Here is a 23,779-nt window from a genome sequence, read left to right as displayed (position 1 = left end):
AGGGATATGATCACCATGGAAATTGTTTGAATACGAGGCAAGTGATGTTCGTGACGTGATTTATGAAAAGGTCTATTAAATAGATAATAAAAAAGGGCTCCATCCATCGGTTTAATCGATTGGTGTAAACAAGAGCAAAGGCCAATTTCCGTTTGAAGGGGGTAAAGTTTGTAATCAACTCTAAAATTTCACGGAGGGGGTAATTCTTTAAATCCTGTAAAAATCAAACTTTCAAGAGGGGGTTTAAATCTAAAGGTGCTTGAAATACCAGAGGGTAAGTATTTTCAAACCTCCTCAACAGGGGGTAACTGTTTTTTCTGGAAAAATTTTTAAATGACTAGTACATCATAGAGGGCTTACTGTGCTTTTGCAACCAAAGCGAGGAAGACAATCTTAGACTTATACAGTAAACCGACAGATTCAACAGCTAAGTCAAAGAGGTTTTTGAACTAGAAAGAGTCCACCATTCTACACAATTTTATTGCATGTTTTTAACTGATCACATTTCCAGTGCATGTACCCACAATCCATTGCAACATGTAAGTGCCATTCTCCCCAACATTTAAATTCGATAAAAAAAACACGAGATGCAATCACTCCCAAAAAACCATCACACGGGCAAGGCTTTATTAGTCCTTTTCCGTCGAGTCGAATTTTGCATTTGCATTTTAGTTCGTTTTGACGGTTGTGATATTAATACTGTTCCTATACAAATACCGCACTGGCCAGCAGGCGTTACTTGTGTATTTTGTTCACATGGCAACCGAACTAGAAACGAGGCCGGACCACAATTATTGGCTTGTCGTAAAAGTTGGATACCAATTAAAGATGGAGGATGTTTCTAAAGAAAAATAAATAAATAAAACGTGAATTTTCATTTCAACAATGCTTTTAAGTGATCATGATGGTTGGATGACCCCGAAACGTCTCGAGTAAAATTTCTGATATTCTAAAATATTCTAAAAAAGAACTCGTTTGGGAATCTGAACCTTTTGATGAATAAAATAATTTGACGGCCCAACTTAATGATTAGTCTATAGGAGTTTAAAAGTAAAAGATTCTTACAACTTTCTCTTTGGATGGTAGATCAGTTTTATCTCTGAGTAGAATTTTCATAGATGTGAATGGCCGGCTTATCCGTTCTTCCATCTCTTGTTTCTGACGCTGTAAAGAAAGGAGATGAAATTTTATTAACATTGCACCACTAATTCTTTCGTGCAATTAAAAAAACATATTCTATGCCTCGTTATGGTAAACAGAATACAGTTTATTTTCTATTAAGTGCCACTGACATAATACGAGATCGCTCGACTTTTTTCAGTTCTGTACCGGCCGCCGCCATCCATTTTTTAGTTCTGTACCGGCCACCGCCATCCATACCGCTCTGCTTTTTTACCCCGCCCAAATAAATATAAATTGTCTTCTTAGCCAGGATGTATAAGCTTACTTGGCGACCTATAGCGACCGTAGTGCAGTGTTAGAGCATCCCGCTACGGTTCGCAATGTTGCGGGTTCAACGCCCAGCCGGGCCACAAAATGGTACTTGATGCAGCTTGATGCCTCTCTGCTTGATGCTCGGCAATTAAGAGAAGGATCAATCAAGGGTAGATGGAGAAATCCAGGGAAAAAAGTGGCGCCCTACCCTACCTTCGGGTAGATAGCTATCGAAAGAGGGGCCTTCGGGTCGCTTCCGACTGTAGTCGCAGACTTACTTATTTACTTAAGCTTACTTGAAAATATAAAAAGCCCTAAAAGTTTGAAATTACGGAGTTATAGATGGCATTTGTATTAGATTCAATTTGAGTCAAAAAGAGCCATTTCAATTATGTACCATACTCACCCTATTATACATGTATCGGTCATATCTCTGTTTGACTTTCCATAAAATTACCAAGATGACCAACAACGATACAAAACACCTGTAATGGGGAAGAAAAGAATATTTCGTAACGGTTTCGTTTCATACAGAATCAGACCATTTCGACCCATTCAGTGCCACGGGCATCATATAAGATCTCCTCCTGATTTCTACGATTCTATAACGGTCCTAAGAGCGACGCAAACCATCCCATATCGCCTTGTTTTTTACCCTGCCTGAATATGAAGTAAAAGTGACCTTTTTTCTTAATTGGGCCGTGTGAACGCATATTTGGAATAAGAAAATGGATATTTTTAAGAGCCTTGAGGCCTGAAAATTTTGAAAGAATTAAAGTGTATTATGTTTTTTTTTTGAAACACAACCCTTACACAATGAACATGATCAAGAAGTAAACCAAATCGAACGCATTGTCGTCTGGATCAAAGAATATCTAAAGAAAGAGAAATATGAAAAATTGTCAGATAAAAATAATCGAAGACTTTATGTTTTGATCAGGTTTTTCAGGAGCGCGATGGGACTACTTGTTTTTTTTAATAAGAACAATTTTATAAGAACACGAAATAAGAAAAATGGCCAAAACCTAAGAACAAATTAAGAATGATCCTCAGATTTCAGAGATAACTTATAAAGTACTGATTTTAACAGATTTTAAACCCATTTGAAGTTTTAAAGTATCGAAACTAAGCGTATTAAGAACATCGTAAGAACAATTGAATCCTAAAATTTTCAAAAAATTATGAACAGCCCATCCCGAAACAAAATATTGGTTCTTATAAAAAATGCGTGCTTTGTCTTGATAGAGGTGTTGATGACTCGAGGTTTTTTTGTTTTAAATAACTCACAGAAAAAAACAAATAAAAAGTTTATTAAACTGAGTGCTATAATGGAAAGGAAACCTTCAATATTATTTTGTACCTTAATAGCAAATCCATTGGAACTTTGTTCCCAACCATAAACCACAACGTAGATACTGGCCACCCCAGAATAATCATACGTATCTTCAGTGATGGTTGTCGAGTATTCACCCAACGGATACGCTGACACAAGTTCCGTTGTCTCGTTGTTAGCTGATATGAGGAGAAAGTTTAAATGATCATACTCATTTTACAACAAATCACAGGAGAAAAAAAGCAAAGAAGTTACCCTTTCTTTACAGGCGAAAACACGGTAAAAAACTGCAATCTATCTCAGTTTTTCACCGAAACATGAAAGGTTGCAGCAATGGTGTTCTAAAATACCAGACCGTTATTTGGGAGCACCATGGTTGCAGCTTGTGAATTCAGCTAAAAGCGTCAGGGTGATGTTCGCATTATTTCCTGTATAGTCCAAGAAACAAACTTTTCGAACTAACACTCGCAAGCTATTTCTAAACTCGAAGTTTGTGAATTTTCAGAAAACGTTGCGAGTAGTTCCAATAATCTCGAAAAAGTTGAGTAATTTGAGTATGTTCAAGTTAAGTCAAGTTTAAGTTAAGATATCAGAATGGGGGTCAGTACGGGAGTCGCATGGTTTCGAAGATATCTTTTCCTTCTTGATGGAGATAAAAAAAACGTCACGCATTAAATTATCTGAAAAATGACGTCATTGACTTTAAGTTTTTATTTGACGTCAAATATTTTTATTCATTGCAAGATATCTAAAAATTCAAATTTTGGAAAAATCAAATTGTGTTTTGTGTTCGAAAGTGATAGTAACGTCGAGCGCAATTGAGATAAACAGTTTAAATCGTATCAATTAAAAGTGTATTTATCGCAAAAATGTCATTCGTAAATGTTCGAAATGACACAAACAACGCACAAGATGTTGCACGTTTGCAACGAATGGTGCAAAACCTCACAGCTGAGAACGCGAAGTTGAAACTCAATGTTCAATCGCTGAGCTCAGATCTGTCAACGAGCAACAAAGAAGTCGACTCAATCAAGACTGAATTTGGCAGGCTCGTCAAGAAAGGTCTCATTCAAAAACAGAAGTCTTCTCAAGAGAGAGATTCGTTGTCTGTAAAGATCGCTGATCTCAATCAAGAACTGGCTTCTCTTCAAAACGACTTGAACGTTTCCCACGGTGAGAAAGATAACATCAAAGCTGAATTTGGTAGGCTCGTCAAGAAAAGTCTCATTGAAAAACAGAAGTCTACTCAAGAGAGAGATTCGTTGTCTGTAAAGATCGCTGATCTCAATCAAGAACTAGCTTCTCTTCAAAACGAGTTGACCATTTCCCACGGTGAGAAAGATAACATCAAAGCCGAATATGGCAAGTTCATCAAGAAAAGTCTCATTGAAAAACAGAAGTCTACTCAGGAGAGAGATTCGTTGTCTGTAAAGATCGCTGATCTCAATCAAGAACTAGCTTCTCTTCAAAACGATTTGACCATTTCCCACGGTGAGAAAGATAACATCAAAGCCGAATTGGGCAAGTTCATCAAGAAAAGTCTCATTGAGAAACAGAAGTCTTCTCAAGAGAGAGATTCGTTGTCTGCAAAGATCGCTGATCTCAATCAAGAACTAGCTTCTCTTCAAAACGATTTGAACGTTTCCCACGGTGATAAAGATAACATCAAAGCCGAATTGGGCAAGTTCATCAATAAAAGTCTCATTGAAAAACAGAAGTCTTCTCAAGAGAGAGATTCGTTGTCTGCAAAGATCGCTGATCTCAATCAAGAACTGGCTTCTCTTCAAAACGATTTGAACGTTTCCCACGGTGATAAAGATAACATCAAAGCCGAAATGGGCAAGTTCATCAAGAAAAGTCTCATTGAAAAACAGAAGTCTACTCAAGAGAGAGATTCGTTGTCTGCAAAGATCGCTGATCTCAATCAAGAACTGGCTTCTCTTCAAAACGACTTGAACGTTTCCCACGGTGAGAAAGATAACATCAAAGCCGAAATGGGCAAGCTCATCAAGAAAAGTCTCATTGAAAAACAGAAGTCTACTCAAGAGAGAGATTCGTTGTCTGCAAAGATCACTGATCTCAATCATGAATTGGTTTCTACTCAACAACAATTGCACGAAGCTCGTCAAATCTCCAAACAAGCTCACGAGGACTTGCAAAAGACCAAATGTGAGAAGTTTGAGCTGACGGAAGCTTTGAACGCAACCACGCATTGGATGGGCCTCATGAAAACTAAGGCTGAACTCCAAGACAAAATCACGAAAGACTGTATCGAATCTAATCAACATCTCAATTCGATTGAGTCACTTGCACCTCTCAATCCCGAGAAAAACGGAGCAGTGCAACTCGAATCCTTGATCAGTCAAAATAAAATCACAACTCACCGCCACGTTAAAGCGGTTCCAACATGGCGCGATAAATTATACAACTTCTTTTATCCAAGCGCCCAACGATGATTGATCATTGCAAATCATAAAAACATTCCGTATATTTATTTTTCTCTTAGTATTTTTTTCTTTCTCAAAATTTTGTAAATAGTATATATCGCTACCTTAATTCAAAAGGGGCCTAAGTCCAGGTACCCCTCAGTTCAAAAGGGGCCTAAGTCCATTTTTATGAAATTTGAGATCTTTAGTTTTTCTCAATCTCTGGCTCATTTGCTCTCTTTTGATGTACATAACAAGTAGTTTTTAAAGTTAAAAAGGTTCAAAACTTCATACTGAAGCTCTGATAAAAGCGATGTTTAATTCAAAAGAGGCCTAAGTCCATCATCTTTTTACAATTAAGGGCATAAGTCCATCAACTTTTTACAATAAAAAGGCCTAAGTTCACCAAAATAAGTTTGTTAAGTTTTGAAGAGGCCTAAGTCCAATTGAATTGCAAATGGGCCTAAGTCCATGCATCCTAAAAAGTTTAATTGAGTTTTTCTTTATTTTACTGAGATGTCTTTTCTCTTTATCTTGAATCTAGGTGTAAGTGGTTTTATTTTGGAGTGTCATATGTGCAGGTTTTGAACTTTAAAAGGCAGAAATTAACCCTCACACGTTTTTCAAAATTCATGTTTAATTCAAAAAAGGCCTAAGTCCACTCTGCAAGATTTACTAAGTTGCACCTGTTACATACAAAAATACATTCCTTTCAAAAGAATGCCTTTTCATTGGAAAAACAACTTATAGCTATGGCTTTCAGAAAACATTTACTTCAAAGCTTTACCATCAAAAACTGTCAAAAATGGTTTCAGAATCAAGGAAAAACTTTAATTGCAATTTTCTCAAAATGACCCAAATGGACTTAGGCCCCTTTTGAATTAAGGCTCACAGGACTTAGGCCCCTTTTGAATTAAGGTAGCGATATTTAACTTATTTTTTCCACAATAATAATTTTTTCAAAACCCACTTTTATCTTGTGTTCGAAAAATTTCATAAATTTTCATTTGGTTGTTCATAAGGGCTTTTTATTTTGATAGATTCCAGGCTTTTTTGTATTATTCTGAAGCAAATTAGCATCAAGTGGGTCGAATGTATAAAATTACCTTAATAAAAAGGAACCCATCTCTGGGTTTTCTCGGGGGTTTTCTAGAAACACGACTTGATAGGTTTTGTGGACATTTTTCACCTCAGCGCCTTGAACTGACATTCAGGCAAAGTAAAAAAGCTAGATTAAGATAGTTCTGACATTGGCTCGCAGTCATAATAACAATTACGATTTTGATCAAAAGGAAGTAATCATTACAGACTACAATTCAATATGATTCACCCACTGACCTTATATCAGTCACCTTATATCCCTGGACCAAGTTACTCAATCCCGACCAACCAAAAATCTTTGTTAGGAGCTTTTTGCAATTGGTACCCTAATGGCGGCACTACTCAATATGCATCGAGAGCGCTAGATCTACTTCTCCTCGAAAGCTTTTGATGATGTAGCGCCGTTAGACGTTAATTTTCAACATTACAATGGCTTTTTCTTGGGTACCAATTCAAAAAAAAAAACTCCGATCAAAGATGGTGGATATAGCTTGGTCCAGGGATACATGAAGAAGGTCAGTGGATTCACCACGACCGTGAAAAGGCCTATGGTGAAAGTTGAATACTAAACAAACTACATAGAATTGAATAACTGCATACCATAAACGATAGTGATATTTAATGAACCAATATTCCCTTTCAATCGTTCGATCTTCACTTTAAAAGGTTTCTTGTCCTAAAAAAAATTAGAAAGATTGTATCAGTTTTTAAAAAAATAGTAGAGAGCAAAATTTAATTTTATTTCAATCTATAGTAATCGCAGTCTTCGCAAGATTAGAAAATAGAAAAACAATCAAGGTTTTATCATACAAAATCATTCATAAGAATTTAAATTCTGATAGCATCTTTCACATTACTGGTGCACGCCAGATAATAGCAAGTTTATGTATCTGGTGTTTTCCTGCGACGGAGACGGTAAGCTTCTAATTTATCTATATCCTGACTGACTGAGGACAACGGTAAATTAGCTCTTTTACCGTCCTCAATTTTGCGGGTCACAATCGCGGGATATTCCAAATCTCTTCAGTCACTTTACCGTCCTCAATAATGCAAATACATCAACTCGTTATTATCAGTGAACACGATGAGGTTCATTACAAGTTAACTCACGCTATGCACCATTGCAACCAATCAGCTGTTAAGCCCTTGATGCAATGTCAATGTCATTGCGATGGTGTATATAATGAAATCTTGAATATGAGATTGATTAAACGAATGACTGATATTGAAAATATACCTTCGTTTTCAAGACGTAACCCGATTGTTTTTTCGAAGACATAGACGACGTGTATTGGTAATTGGCCAGTAATGGATCTAAATGAAAAGAAGATCAAGATGCATTTGAGATTCCTAGGTATGATATGATAATTGAAAGTTTTTCATTTTTATCTAATTCTACTGACAAAAGAAAAAGATATCCTTGAAATTCGTCTAGGTGGGAAAGTAATTTCAAAATTTCACCAATAATAGTGTTAGGGGAATATGGTGATGGACTCTCTACCTTCACTCACATGTCATTATCTCTCAATACGGCTGATGATCATTCACTCACCGTCTGGATAAGGCTATCACTGTATCTCACTAACATTCTGCCGATTTGTAGTGTGAAGGTTTCGATCACAGACTTTCACTGCAATAGACTGTGTTCGAATCCCAAGCTCTTCCAGGCAGGATGTCAGGGAAATATGGTGATAGACTCTCTACCTTCACTCACATGTAATAATAATTCACTTTTCATTGTACAGTACTGGTATTGTAACCAAACTTAATAGAATTTTCATTGAACTGTCATAATATTAGCATAGCTCGATTGGGAAAGCTGTCAGGGCAACATCATTGAAGTCCATTTGCTTTGTACAAGTGTGCTCTTTTATATTCTAACATGTGAAAACCATATCAGTCGGTGCGGGTGGTTCCCACATAGTAGCAAAACAGAGTTGCACACTTAAATCGAATTGACTTAATAATGAAGATAAATGAACTTACAATAACATATCCCACCATTTCTAGGATCACCCTCATATTGTACGTCACATCTGAAAAAAGAAATGTAAAAAGAGCTCTCATACTAGTCTAGCAAGCTAGACGACTAATTCAGGCGTAGTAGAAAAGCAAAAAGTAATAGACGGAGCAAATTTTAGTCCCGTCACAATTATCGTCTTATCATATATAACGCCTATACTACTTTATTACACGCATTATTCATGATATGCACCACTGGAGAGTCTTCTGAGAACTTTTAAAATTGTCCACCCAATACGTCACTAAAACAATGGAAAAAGGGACGTACTGGGTGCAACAAAAACAGAAAAGTTGCATAATTTCATGAAATCATTGCAGCGGTGCTTATCATGAATAAATAATAAAAAGACAACAACTTTCAACAATATCAAAGTTCATAAAGAGCAAGAAAGAGTTGAAATACTATTATCTTAAGCAACTTTACAGATAAGTAATGTATAATCTTTGTATTTTTAATTCATAACCTTAACTCTGAACTCGATTGAACTTTAAATGCGATATCAATCTTAGTCTTAGTGAATGTGACTGGGCCTTGGCTGTTCTTATTATTTTGACACTTTGAACCTAAAGTTGTTCTTATCCAGTTCTTATCTTCCGGGCGATTTTGAGGCATTGAGGCTTTACTTCTTTGTCCCATTATTTGCCTGAAATTCAATCATTCCAGGCTCAGCATTGTTCTTAAATTGTTCTTATTGTTCTTCATTGTTCTTATAAAATTGTTATTAAAAAAAAAACAAAAAAAAAACAAGGGGTATAATAAAAGTAGCAAAACGTTTGTTTTTAAATATATGAGTGATAATTGCTTACTCATCAATTTTGATTTTCAATGTGGAGCAAGATTGCTCAGAAAGAGGATAAGAAAAACATTTTTTCGCTTAAATTAGCACAAACAATAGGCAGACACTGTCCTGATATAAAACATGTGTCTAATATGAAACGGAAACATTTTTGTAAAAATAAAAGCTTTAAGAGTTTTTTAAGTGGAGAAAAAGGCAATAAGGGAAGAAATGGACTTACTTGTCACAGTGAGAACCGGTGACACCTTGTGAACTACAAACACATTCTCCATTAACATCGCAACTCAACAGATGACCATTGCATTCACATTCTGAACAAAAAAGGTGAAGGTGGAAAGTTTTGGTAAATGATGTTATAGTAAATTGAAATTTGATTTTGAGTTTTCATTACTGTACTTGCAGGTACTTGTGATCATGGTGTTAAGAAGACGCCGAAACGTCATGAATGAATAAAATCAAATTCCTATGTTCTACTTTTATCATTAAAATATAAGACCTGGATAGATGTTACTTTTGCTAATTATAAGCACAACTATTGACACCATAAAGGTCATAACTCATTACTGAGGAGGTTAAAACTTTTATTTTGAGTATATACAGGTAGAAAGTGAGTGTGTCTTAGACTTTTCTTCATTAACGTAATGACGTGGCGATAGTATCACTTTACTTACTATTAGAACAAGAGCCATTATTTGCTGGGTTTCCATAGTAACCATGTGCACATTCATTACAGTGATCCCCTAAAAAGAACACAAAGAAGTCACGTGAAACAAAAAACAAGAGACAATTTTAACAAGCAAAATTGACAACTATCTCATCAACAAAGTTATTTTAGTATCGAAGAAACGGTTATGATCGATAGATCGAAGTCAAGTCTCCCTTTCCTTAGCTCATAGCTGTCAAACCGTAGGTAAGTCAGGGCGCTTCTCTTTTCCCTAGATTTCTCAATTTACCCTACATAACCCTTCTCTTTGATGAGAAAAGGTAGGTAAGTAGATAGACATCGAAAACAAATTTTGAAATTTGATAAAAATTTGATGATCCTGTAAGACATGAAAGTTTGAGTATGAAAGTAACTTAACTCGTTTTCTTTAATCAAACAAGAAAAGAAAACATTCGGCCTTACCGATGACATTTTCGTTACATTGAAGACATTCGCCAGTAATATTGTCGCATTTACTGTGACCATTGCAATCACATTCTAAAAAGAAGAAGTTACATAATGGATTATTTGAACGACATTTTAGAATGTTTCATTAAGAGAATGAGAAATGTTCAAGATACTCCGAGGCATAGTATTGAAGGTGCTTCTTCTAGGGTCAAGAGGTCTGGAAACACACTTGAAATGTCTATACATTGTAACTGGTGATTTCATTTAAGGTTTATAGATCGAATTCTGTGGAAGATCGTGAGCAAAACATTTCTACCATAAGTTTGTCTGATGTCGACATCATCGATATTAAAAAACAAGAAGATCGGAATCGCTGATGGAAACGAAACTTCTTTGCTTAGCGGTCAGTGAGGAAAAATTCCGACCTTCCCAATATTCCTATCTCTATAGACGGGTTTCGGAATTAGAAAAGAGCTGACGACATTAGACCAATTTACGGTATTGACGTGCCTCCTTAAGTTCTGAATAAAGTAAACATTTAGTAAGTAGCCGTAAAGTAGAAAGGCTTAAAGAATTTCTTCAAAAGGACAAACATACTTGGACACTTTGTGAACATCCAATCGTTTTTCGGACACTGTCCATTAATAGGTCCTTCATCTCCACCTGTGGTGCATTTGTTGGTCGATTCACACCATCCACACTGTGGCAGTTGTAAACAGTTTCGGCAACTGTATTGCTGCTCACATTTTGCAACTGAGAAATTGAAAAAAAAATTGAGAAGATTGAGAATGTTTACCTTTGTTAGCAGAAATCAGTTATAAAAAGTCCAAAATTCTCGCGAAATATTGACAAGGTTTCAAAAAACTGTATCTCGAAATTGACCAATGTTCAACAAATATTTCTTCCCTGGATTTTTTTTCTTCATAAATCAGAAATGAAGAATTTTACCTGAGCAAGATGCCTTATCCTGGATGTATTCCATACACTGGCCGTACGGGAAGTTGGCAACATACATATTGCTAGGTAAGCACGTCTGTGTGGATTCACACCATAAACAATTTTCACTTTCCACGCATGTTGAACAACCATTGAATTCACTGCAAGATGTTGCATTCGAGTTGGAAAAACATAGGCCTGTTGACAAAGAATAATCTAACATTAGACTATGGAAACGAGACTGGGACTATGAGCCCAGCATTTCTAGCGGGTGTGCTAACCACTGACCTTTATAAACCCTAGACAACTTTACTTGCTCCTTGTGGTAACCTGCTTTGTCGAGCAATCTTGAATTTATGTTGATGTTATCTTTCGTTTTCGCAATATGGAGAAATTCACCATTTTGTGATGAAAGATATCTTTTAATATTTTACTTGGCTCTGGTCTCATTGAACACACTGCAACATCAATCACAAACAATACTAAACCCTGGACGAGCTATACCCGCCATCACCATCGTAGATCGGATCTTTTCAAAGAGGTAACCACAAAAAGCCAGTGCAAGGTGAACATTGCAATGTTAAAACTTTTTATAACGTCGAACGGCGCTACATTACAAGTATTCAAGGGAATGTACATCTAACACTCTCAGTGGTTTCACACCCACATCGAGTAATGGTATTATTAGGCCAACCCGATGAAACTCCGATCAAAGATTTTTGAAATTGATAAACTGCTTCCAGGGTTTTTATACAGATCATAAACAGTCGTAAACAAATTTTGAGTTTGATTCAAAATCACTCTACATACAAGAAAGGATTAGAAATGCTGTGATTTCTATTTTAAGTTGTTTACTGTAAACTATAAACGTCATTAAAACAGTCAATTTTATTGATTCTTGTTGGTTCTATTTTGTGACAGAAAGCTTGTACAGTAGATTCTCTATAACTCGAACACGCAACGAGGAACACAAATTTGTTCGATTTATGGAAGTTTCGGGTTATGTAGTAAGCAGTAGTAAGGTTTATTATACATTGTTAACTGAAGTGACCATAAAACTTGTTCGAATTGAGGAATCATTCAAATTATAGAGGTTCGAATTAAAGAGACTCCACTCTATTCAAAATAGCGAGGTTAAGCAAGAAGCTATCTATTACGTACGGAATCTATTACGTGAGTTTTTAGACTGGATCCGAGGCGTTTTAGCCTGATTCCTAAAGCTTCACGGCATAGAAAAAAATGTGGTTAAGCAAAAAGGCGATCTATGACGTATGACGTAATGTTTATTTTTCCGTATCTCACTTTCGGCCCTAACTTATAAAATTTTATTTTTCTTTCTTTCTTTTCCAGCTTTCTTGTTGGTGGTTCGGTCTATAAAATCCCCTTACTTTCAATCTTAATCTACTAAGTTTTCTCCCAAGACAAATGTTTTCACAAAAATTAAAACTAGACAAGCATAGTCAGAGTTTTCTCTGTATTACTTTTACTATTTTTATTTAACATTTTTATAAACAAAAAATATGTCTATGACTTATCATTTCAATGAGTTCTTAACATTGCAATAAAAATATATAATTTCATAATTTCATTCCTAGTTTACATAGGTACCAATCAAAAATTACTGCTTTATTTATAAACAAAACAATAATCTGTAAGAACATAGTGTACAGTCTGTCATCCTATTTAGCTGCATTTCTATATGAATGCTTCACCATTAGCATTACCAATAAAAACACTCTTATAAAAAAGTGTGCAAACCAGGTCTCCAGTTTCATATCTGGCAGGTGTTCCTTCTTCTGCTTCTTTACATTCCAAGGTATCAATATCACCTTTTTAAGAAGGGAGATGTCTCTTTAGAATCAACCAAACTTTCTGGAACGTTATAACATAATGTCGAAGAAGTTGAAGGATGACCAGTCAATAAACATTTTTCAGTAAAGGATTGAGAACTTAAAGCAGTAGCGGTTGTCCAGAAGATAGAGCTTTATATAATTTTCTAGAACGGTTTGAAGTTCAGCGGTTGTGTGACATCAGGTTCTTACTCAGGCTGATTAGTACGTAGAATATATAGTTGATGCATGATGGAGAGCAGAAATTGAATCTCGTTGCTAGCATCTAGTAGCAGTTGAAATTGGAACAATAAATAAAGATTTCGTCTGTTATGCTTCGGGTGGAAGGATAAATTTATTTGAGCTTGGCAGAGCAGTCCTTTTAGTGTTTGTTGCTTTTGGGTGGGTGACATTATAACTTTGGCTTCTTCGCACTTGATGGTGGCACCACAGAAACACTAAAAAACATGAAAAAGAAATATGGTTACATGCTGTTCATTGTAAAGGTTACTTTGGATGTATTTGGACTTTGAGAGCATATAAAAGCAAGATAAAAAACAGAAGAAAAACAAACAGACAACAGAACCAGAAAGAAACTTTCTGTTTGTTTTGGTTTGATAAAAAAGTCAGCAAAGGTTATTTAATTACACTTACATCTTGACCTTCTTTTGAGCAATAAATTCTTTCACTTTGTTTGTATGCATCATAGTTTCCACAGATGAGATTCAAAAACTTTCTTCTGTCAGCTCAAACTTGTCAGAAGTCAAAAAAAAATCTACCAAAGTTTCTTTTCTGTTTACACTTTTTTCGGGTGATTTTTGATCCTAAACGATTCAGCCCAATCTCCGTAAGGTAAATTTCCCTGGATCATGCTTATATCCTAATCGATATCTATTACGTGAGATTGGAGAATTTCGCGCAATAGATCCACTCCTCAAACTATGACGTACAGGTCAAATTTCACGGGACAGAGCTAGCCTCGAGATTTGGGCGCTAGCCCGCGAAAAACTCACGTAATAGATTCCGTACGTAATAGATAGCTTCTTGCTTAACCTCGCTAATAACTAAATCCGAGACGAAAGAACGAACTTATGTCATTTAATTATAGTAGTGATTTTACACAAAACTAGAACAAGAATTTTTAACAAAAAAAATACTGACCTTTTGTGCTTCCGTTAGAACAACTATTGCCAGTCCACGTGCAATTATCTTGTTGGTGACACGAATAACAGTTACTGAATGTACTGCAAACTGCTGTCTCATATAATGGACAGGTGGTAGGATCCTAAAAGCACAAAAATGATAACATTTGATTTACAATATAAATATTTCTCTCTCTTTCCATAATGGACAAAGGTGGCGTTGTAGTGGGTTGATGTCACTTGGTTCAAACCTTGACATTAGCGAGTTTATGCATGCAAGTCTTTCTGCAACGAAGACAGTTAACTTCTGATTTGTCTAGATCCTGATCAACTGAGGACGACGGTAAATCAGCACTTTTTGCGTCCTTCATTTTGCGCGTCGAGACTACGCTTCAGTCGTTCAGCCGTCCTCAAAAGTGCAAATGCATAAACTCGTTAATATTGTGGTTTCACCACGAGAAATTTATATCAGACACCAGATTTTGCGCAATTAAATGGTTTTGTACCACAATTCCTTTTCTTGAAATTAGAAAAACATTTTTTGCACGACTTTGCTGTTTTTTGGTTAAACTAAAGCTTGTTACGTCAGAACTTGAATTTTTCACAAATTAGCCACATTTTTCAAATTTCTCAGAATTTTGAAACGTTAAAGCCTCTTTTTATCATTCGAAACGGAAATCCATCCATAAAATTTTGAACAGCATGGCAAGAAGTAATTCAATAAGTTCTTCATACCTTATACGGTGAAATCGGGTTCCTTTCAAAACATTCATCTTTTAGCCAATCGCACTGGGTATATCCTAAACATCTTGTACACGTATTGTACAGGTTGCAATTGATTGATGCACCTAGAATTAAAATAGTAAAAGTTAGTACTGCTACTGGTGGTATACAGTGTGTCCCAGAAAAAGCGGACAAAAATTAAGTTGTGCCGTGAAACATATTCATTTAAGGGAATCTCCCATCCAGTCAATGTAAATTTGATTTGAGAATTTCAAAATCTAAGTCAAGTTAAAAGAAAAACAAACCATACACCTGATAACAGACTGTACTCTTCTGTGCTGTGCTTATTGTAGGGGGGGGGTTTAATAAGAAGAGGGGTTTGTAACCTGGGAGAAAATTCTGAAAATGAGCGTCGATATTAAGTGATTTTAGGCTGATTTTCCAAAGGACCCCTAGGAAAATGAAGGTTTTGGCACTTTTTCAGGAAAATTTCATAAATTGGGAGAGCCATTTTAAAATGCATAGGGGTGATTTTTCTCCCGAAAATCGCAAATTGTAGGGGCAATTAAGCACAGAAGAGAATGGCGTGAAAAAAACTGTTTTGTTTTTTTATACCTGACCATAGAGAACAACCGTAGAAGCCTTTGTACACCACACAAGCACACGTTTTTCAGATCGACCCGGACACGAAGAAAAGTTGGCTACTCTCATGTAAATAAGCTGTCGGAGTATCTTTCTATTATGACAATAGCAAGTTCATTTATAAAATCATATCCCTGGAGAATTCGGGACTTTCTAGTCTGATTTTTTAAATAAATATTAAATAAATAAACAAACCTTCACATTCTGGCTTCTCGATAGCACTGGTCGGTATGTTTTGTTGGAAACGAATACATTTCTTTGACTGGATGTGCCATACACAACCTGACAGTGGGTCAGCCTTCAAACATTCACCTTTCAGTAAATAACCACCACAATCATCTACAAAGAGAATAATTAGTAATGAAAATGTAACATTCAATTTTGTGGGATATTTTTTCTACACCCAAAAGCAACTAATTAGAAAATAAAACTAAATTACTGTTATAATTTGATTTTTATTTCATTACTATTGCCATTTTTCATCCTTGTTTTTTATAGCCTTGAAAATGGTGATAACACCGCAATTTATCGCTTGATTGTTTTTAAAATTTCAATTAAATCGATACTGGCAATTAGAAATCTTCATTTATTTTAAAGTAGTTGTGAATCCAGTCATCTTTATAACTCTCTTATTTAATTTTCCTCATCCGAAACTTTCTGTAATTCGAAAATATTGGTCATCCGAGCTTGGAGTTCATCACAAAATAACCATCTTTAATTTCGAACCTTTCTCAAATTCGAAGAGAATATTTTTATCCCTTGAAAATCGAATCAAAGAGTTTTACATAAAGGTAATACCTCCGATAGCAATCTCAAACACATCATTCAAAAATTGACCGTTGAAACCACCAAATACATGAATCGAGCTGAAAACAGATTTATAGATTATTGAAAATTTAGAACATGCAATTATAATAATACTAATTAAGAAGCTTTTTAGGGGCTTTATACTGTACTGAAAATAGACCAACTGAATTGAATAAATCCATGAACATATAAACGACTGGACATCTATCTTTTATTGTTTCTTTGAAGCGAGCTTCGTTGCCGCCTGTATTTCAAAATTGGTATGAAAAATCCGACAATATTCCGTCATAATTTTATTTCTTTGAATTATTTAGGTAAAAGAATTGATAGAGGTTGAACATTACTCCTAATGTAAAAAAAAATTATTTTCGAATTTTTTCACAAGTTTGTAATATATTTTATCAACATTTTCAACTCTAAAATGCAGAATTTCAACTGCGTGTATACTTTTGAATCCCTTTTGTCACTCCAATAATTTTTTTTATGACTTGAAAAAAATAGCTTGCCAAAGTTTAGAGCCTGCGTCATAAGAATATCGAAATTAGAATGCGACATTCTCTAAAATTATTAGACACTTTTAAGTCAAAATTTAGAAATATTAGTCGGAGTTTTGACAAGCTGACGATGATTTTGCCTCTGTTATCTTTGTTATGATATAGATAAAAGACTTGAGAAGAGTAGAACAACAGAGACTTTTGTCGAAGTTTTGACGTTGTTAGCAAGGTACTCCCAAGTGGTATATCATCAAAATCTATTGTTTCATTTTATGCTTTTAACGAGGCGGCAACGAAGCTAGCAGCCTTTTCTACAAAAAGACAAAGGAGATGGATGTCCAGTCGTTTATATGTTCATGATAAATCGTAGATCAGCCTAGATCGGTAATGTCAAAAAGTATATATCATTGGATTTGCACAAATGAAGCACTATATGACGAAATTTATGTGGAACAACTCTCTCAAATTATTTGTAAACGTCAACCACAAAAGACCAAGTATACCCGGATAGAATAGTGCTATCAAACGTTTTAAAAAACACAAATAGATAGTGAAAACATAGCTTGGCATTAACTGACTTGTTCACTATCACAGCTGAGTGGCCATAACGTTTCTCCTCGTCCAATAAGGGGAAGCTCTTTTGAATCCATTTATTGCAATCTAAGAAAAGTAATAACAGGAAAAAAATACATAAATCTCACTACATGTTCATCAAAATAACATAACCCAGCATAGTGTCCTCCCCCCCTTTATAAAGGGGGGGATTCTGATGTTGGCCCTATTTTTAAAGTATGGGGGAAAATGAAAAATTTGAAATTTACTGGGGGGAAATAAAGAGGGGGGGGGGGGGGGAAAACCATAAATTTAGGAAATTTTGACTGGGGGAACTTCACTAACTTTTCAATACAATTTCATTTTCCCAGCACTTTCAAGGCTATATTTTCAAGCTTTCCCAAAATTTCAAATTTGATTTAAGGCATTTTTATGTTAACCATATGGGGGAACCGCAAAATCTTCAAATAGCTGGGGAAATTCAAAAAAGAGGGGGGAACCGAAAAATTTTGAAATATGGTGGGGGAGAGAAAAGAGGGGGGAATGGAGAAAAAATTGGATTTTTAGTGGGGGGAACCACCCCAGGAGGACACTATGCCCAGGCCTCTAAAGCAATACCAAATATAGCTATATAAAATCTCTCAATAAAGATTAGAAAGTTCAAACAAGTCAAAAGTTGAATATGTTATGCTTTTTAAGAGAAAACTAAGCTTTAATTGTGTTATTACCAATAGAATAAACAAGTAAATCGTTATTGAAGCATGAGGAGACACGATGACTTCTGACATTTGAGTTTCCACCGAAAATGACGAAATTGTTGCCAACAATTCCAGCTGCATGAAGAACTCGAGAACTTGGAGCTGAAGCACCAATAGACCTGGAAGTGGAAATTATTCAGAATAAATTACTTTTAAAATCATACTAAAGTGTAGTATTGCTTCTTTCAATAGTGAACTTACAATGTTACAAAAACATAAGAGATTTACGTATATTTATATTTTTAAATTCTTTAATTCTTTTTAATAGCTTGAAATAGAAGCTTAAAATCCAGGCATATTGATTTTGAGATCTGCTACAACTGAAATTTAACAATAATGTGCAATTGATGGATGGTTTATTTTTTTGTGAGTCTTACCATGATTCTTCAGCGACATTAAATAATAGAAGTTCATTATCCTCAGTGATAGCACTTGAAGCATAACCACCAAAAATGAAAACAGTGTTAGAAACAGAATCGTAAGTTGCTGTGTGTCCTGATCGACCCTTGATTAAAGCACCTTTCGTGTCCACTATTGTCCATGTCTTTTTATCTAAGGAAAAATGAAATCGAGTTAATTGATTCAGATATAGTTTTTGTTATTGTTATCATATTATAGGCAATACATACAATTTTTTATGAACTGTAAAAAAATCCTTCTCAAACTATCAAACAAATACAACAGTTAGTTTAGCTTATTGCTAAATACAGAATAAATGCCCTAAGAAATTAGAGATAAGCTAAGTACTGAAGGTTGCTGCCAGATTATCAAGGTTTTGTAAGTCAGGGTGCAGATCCCTTGCCCGACAGATTTTTTATCTAAGTAAATGCAACATGATTAAAGAATTGTTACAGATCAGTGCCGCAGAAAGCATTTTCATATTAGGGGGGCTGAAGTTTAGTGACACCACGAGGGCCAACCATGGTTTGGCCCGGGGAGAATTTTGAAAATTTGAGCTCTAGATTGCTTGAAAATGCACTCAAAGCATGCACTTATAAGACAATTATGACAAATTTAAAAAGAAAAAAAACTTTGCAAAATAACCATTTTTGAAAAGATTATTGGGGTTATAGCCCCCCTTGCCCCCCATGCTACGGCACTGCAGATAATATATTAGATACCAAATTGTCAGTTATTGAGCATTGCTTAGATTAAAATATAAGATGAGAAAGTGCCAACCTTTGGTCTGGTAGGCTGCTTATAATTCAATCACCAAACATAGAATGTAGCCCCCAGGTCCGTCATGAAAAAATTTAGGTGACCCCTAACATAGTTAGTCCCCCCAGCCCCAGGCTAAAATCAGGTACCAATCGCTGCTCGACCTTTTAGCCCCCCCCCCTCAGGCCAGGGGGGGGGGTTCCAGCCATGGAATCTCTCAATAAAATTCAATGTTGCCATTTGTCTTTTGGTTTATTCATTCAAATTAGTCAAAAACAACACCATACGTTTTCATTATAATCAAATATTTAGAAAAAAAACTTACTTTGACTTAGGTTCAACTTCTGTACTCTGTTGAACAATATATATTTTTCGTTGTATCCAAAGAAAGAATAAATATGGCCTTGAATAACAACTGAGGCATGGCCTGTCACTGGTATCGCATCACTAGTGTGGGATTCCCAACTGTTAGTATTTGTTTTGTATTCTAACAGGTCGTTTGAAATAGAAGGATGTGCAAAATCTTCATTTTTGTAGACCGTACCACCAAATAGGAAAAGTGAGCCCTAAAAAAACAAAGAAAGCCAAAATAAAAATCTTCTGACTGAAATTTTCCAGTTTTAAAATGGGGTTTTACAATAACAGTTTTAGGTAAATCTCAACTTCACTTGAATGCAATTGGTTGGCAAGTACCGTTCTGCTACATTATAATTGTGCTAATAATTATCATTTTTTATAAAACAAAGCTAAAATTTGAAGAAATCCCTTCTAAATATTATACGGTTAACTCTTGCTAATTCGAAGTCAAATGGGGGAGTCTTATTTGTTTGAATTACAGAGAGAATAATGGAGTTCGAATAAGTGAGAATTTACTGTAACTTATAAAAACTTACTCCATATTCAACTAATGTATGTCCATATCTCATTTCCTCACTTGAGTAGGAAGAATATGTTTTCACGGGTGACCAACTGCTCTTTTCAAAGTCATATCTGTGGTAGAAGTAAAAATAAATAAAATAATTTGTTATAATGTAGAAGATTTTTGTAGAATTATTTATATACCATTTTAAATTTTGGTAGGAATTTAAAACTTAGATACAAAGTAGGATACAAAGTCAAAGAGGTTTTTAAGGTATGAGGCTTGTAATAAATCTAGTTTTTCTGTTGCAGGTCTGGTTTAGAATTATACGACTTTGGCAAGATATGAAATGAATTAGATAAGGTTGAAGCTTAATTTGGACATATTAGCTAAATTTGCGTAAATCAAAATAAATTCAAATCGAAACTTGTTCACTTCTTCTTTAAAAATCCTAGTAGCTTTATAGAGTTAATGTTTATTCTTAAGTTAAACAATTTCAAAAGAAAAAAAGAAAGAATGAATTCATGTTTCAAAAGATCACTGTGATATGAACAAAAAATACAATATAGGTTGGATATTCTTACAATTGGAAAATTATTTCACTCCAAAGTTTTAAAATATTAAAACTATTAAAACTGTCCTCTAGTTACGTGCCACACTTCAACTACTTTATTACACAAATACTACTAGGCAAGTATTCAACGGCCTTGAAATTAATACGCAAAAAATTAACACAAATTTTATTTGCTTTTTCAAGGACACCACGGCTGGTTTTAATTAAGGGGGTTTTAATTAACACAAAATTTTTCAATTTGTGTTAATAAAATGACTAGTAATATTCATGTAATAAGGTATACTAGAATGATAGGAAAATAAATTTAAAAATCATCTTACAACAGAGCACGGTTGAGATTTTCACGATGATTCGATGAAGCATTATTGATTGATGTTATCCCACTGACAACCCACATTTTGGTGGACTGCGTTATTGTAATGGCATGTGATGCCCGCTCAAGAATATTTTCTCCTGTAAAAAGGTAGTGAGATGAACCAATAATCAGAGAACATTAAGTTCTTTTTAACCCTTCAAGCATCTTCCTATTTTTTAAATAGGGGAAGCAACTTGGGAGCAGGGCTCCAGGTCAAAATTTGCATTAAAGATGCCAATTCATATTTGGTGCACACTTGCAAACATTTCAAGTCAATTGAATAAATATTTGAAATGCTCAAAGATTTAATAAATTATTGAAATAACGAAAAGAACAAACAATTATGGAATAATGTAATGTCCATGAAGGGGTTTCACTTGTCAAGAAAACATTTCTAATCATAATTAGTTCAATCAAGTTAGATGAAATTAAACACTTACCTTGACCCGAAGAATGTTGACAAAGCTTTTTCCCTGAGTTTATATCATATTTAACATTGTGGCACATATTCAAAGTGCAGTTCTGGCTTAACCAGCCATTCTCACATAAGCACTTTCCATTTTCATTGCAAACACCATGATTGTTGCACTGCTCACTCTTACATGTACTCACCCTAGATTGGAATACAAATATGTATGAAATTATGAACTGAAGAGCTTTTTATTTGAAACCACAAAATCTTTTTGTTTTAATTCCTTTTATAAAATCATATATGTAAATAAGTTTTTCTGATTTCCTCATAAGTGGTAAAAAGGGAACATATTCAGCACCTTTCACCAACAACGTTATCATTCCAAAATTGTTCCCATCTTATGCTAAATTATTACAGACTTTTTTGTGAAAAAAAACTCTGAAAACTTTTGAAGCAGCAAACTCCAAAGAAATTGAATCTTTCTGTCAGTTAATGTTTTAAACATAGACATTTTTTACTGTTTTTTACCAATCAAATTGGTAGTCAATGACAAGGCAAAATATTTTATTAAGTCTACGTTAACTTTTCTACCTCGGATAATTGATTATTAGAACCAGTTCATAAGTATTTTATAAACTTTATAAAACGTAAAGAGCTATAAGATGTGTAACCAAATTTAAGTGAAACATAACACATTACTGTTTTCTATACGAGCAAAGCATAGAAATATCTTTCAGAAAGCAAAAATGTGTTATGTTTCATTTTTATATATTTCGTAAGTTTTTCTCATTTATGGCAGTACAGAGCAGGGGGGGGTCGGTAGTAAAATCTCAGACATATATGAGTAGTATAAGGATTTTTACGAATTTTTACATACCACCACCCAGATTCTTGGAAGAGGTATTTTACTACCCTGGTAGTAAAAGTTTTTGGGACAATTTGACATAGAGACCACCTATTTTTGGTTGCTTTTCGGACCGATTTTATAAAAAAAGCTAAAAAATCATTATTTCTGTGACACATTTTTCACTTAGTGCAAAAATTAATGTTTTGTCCTTTAGAATTAAAGTCTTCTATATTGACAAAAAATTTTGATAATTTTTTTGTTTGCAGCAATTTTTTTTAATTTTAAAAATTTTCAGATTTTTTCAGAAAAGTTATCAAAAAAATCGTAAAGAATACAAAAAATAGCTATAATTTGCTAATTTTACCAGTTTTTACTACCCAGGTAGTAAAAAATTTTCAAAAATTCACACATAGATACCACCTATTTTGGTATTTTACTACCCTTGGTAGTAAAAATCTTTTCCCATTTTTTGTCACACCACCACCGTAGTAAACGTCATTATGTCTGAGATTTTACTACCGACCCCCCCCCTGTACAGAGTCATGTCCAATTTTGTTAATTTTTGGCCTAGAATTTGAATTTCTATGTAAGCAATAAGTTTTTAGGAATTCTCATAAAATTCTATACCTGTATGTGACGTTGAAGCCATCCTCACTCGTACAGCGATCAGTATAAAAGTAAAGAAACGCTGAACCAGAATGTGCGATGATTGTTCTGGTGTTATTTGTATTTGTAACAAGCTTCCCGCTGAAATTGCAAAATATTGTTTAGCATGCAAAAGGGTAGAGATTAACAGGTATAAAATATCAAACTTTCAGATAGCTTCAGCTATCCATACTTCTGGAAATTAATTTTGCTCCAAATCACATTGATTGTCATAGCTTTTTTTACTTTGATTCATAAATATAATTTTGTACATACTGTTGCTTTTGAACTAAAACTTGAAATATTGACAACAATACTTACTTTAAAGCAGCTAACAATGGATCATAGATGGACTTTCCATCAAACACATAAAGATAATCCCAGTTGCATTCAGTATGGAAATTTGTGACCACCAACTCAATTGGTAGGTAGCTAAAAACAAAAAAATTTTACAAATGATTTTTTAACTATCTAAGCTGAAAACTTTTTTGTACAGATGCCTCTAATTTATATAAAAATCTGTTGTGTAGACTGGTGTAGATATAGTTATATCAATGAAAATTAGAGTTATTTTGAATTGCATTAGAGTTTAAAATTAACATTCTTATATTGCCTTGTACAAACCTGGGGAGCAATACAGGGATCGAATGAATGATTTAAAAGTGTATCGCACTTTTATGAAGCACGCAGAAAGGCAAAAAATCTTTTAAGATTCCACTATACAGTTTTATCAATGTACTATGCATTTTCTTTGCTAAAGAATAATAAAATAACAGTTTTATTTGCTTGAAGATTCTAAATACTTTTTTCAACTAATCATTT

General features: G+C 34.5%; 2 protein-coding genes across 2 annotated transcripts in view; one reads left to right on the top strand and one right to left on the bottom strand.

Moving 5' to 3' along the window:
- Positions 1–23,779, bottom strand: part of LOC136797737 (attractin-like) — a gene marked incomplete in the record, with an annotated part of 35,256 nt that continues 11,477 nt past the window's right edge. Inside the window, 26 exon segments of the mRNA XM_067054326.1 lie at positions 1–841; positions 1,066–1,164; positions 1,841–1,919; positions 2,248–2,309; positions 2,795–2,946; positions 6,895–6,970; positions 7,532–7,608; positions 8,281–8,330; positions 9,334–9,424; positions 9,785–9,853; positions 10,240–10,314; positions 10,822–10,977; positions 11,173–11,358; positions 14,151–14,274; positions 14,867–14,979; positions 15,692–15,835; positions 16,295–16,362; positions 17,376–17,457; positions 18,078–18,226; positions 18,485–18,659; positions 19,591–19,831; positions 20,159–20,255; positions 21,019–21,151; positions 21,494–21,666; positions 22,940–23,059; positions 23,279–23,389. Of these exon segments, the coding sequence (XP_066910427.1) occupies positions 611–841; positions 1,066–1,164; positions 1,841–1,919; positions 2,248–2,309; positions 2,795–2,946; positions 6,895–6,970; positions 7,532–7,608; positions 8,281–8,330; positions 9,334–9,424; positions 9,785–9,853; positions 10,240–10,314; positions 10,822–10,977; positions 11,173–11,358; positions 14,151–14,274; positions 14,867–14,979; positions 15,692–15,835; positions 16,295–16,362; positions 17,376–17,457; positions 18,078–18,226; positions 18,485–18,659; positions 19,591–19,831; positions 20,159–20,255; positions 21,019–21,151; positions 21,494–21,666; positions 22,940–23,059; positions 23,279–23,389 (3,133 nt within the window).
- On the top strand, positions 2,953–5,223 carry LOC136797753 (uncharacterized). The gene has a single exon (XM_067054345.1). The coding sequence runs from the start codon at positions 3,637–3,639 to the stop codon at positions 5,221–5,223; it is 1,587 nt and encodes a 528-aa protein (XP_066910446.1). The 5' UTR covers positions 2,953–3,636.

The sequence above is a fragment of the Clytia hemisphaerica genome, unplaced genomic scaffold, assembly GCF_902728285.1.
Source record: "Clytia hemisphaerica strain Z4C2 unplaced genomic scaffold, Clytia hemisphaerica genome assembly, whole genome shotgun sequence".
NCBI classification, from domain to species: Eukaryota; Metazoa; Cnidaria; class Hydrozoa; order Leptothecata; family Clytiidae; genus Clytia; species Clytia hemisphaerica.
Note: the sequence above shows the minus strand (reverse complement) of the source record. Positions and strands in the feature narration are given on the sequence as shown.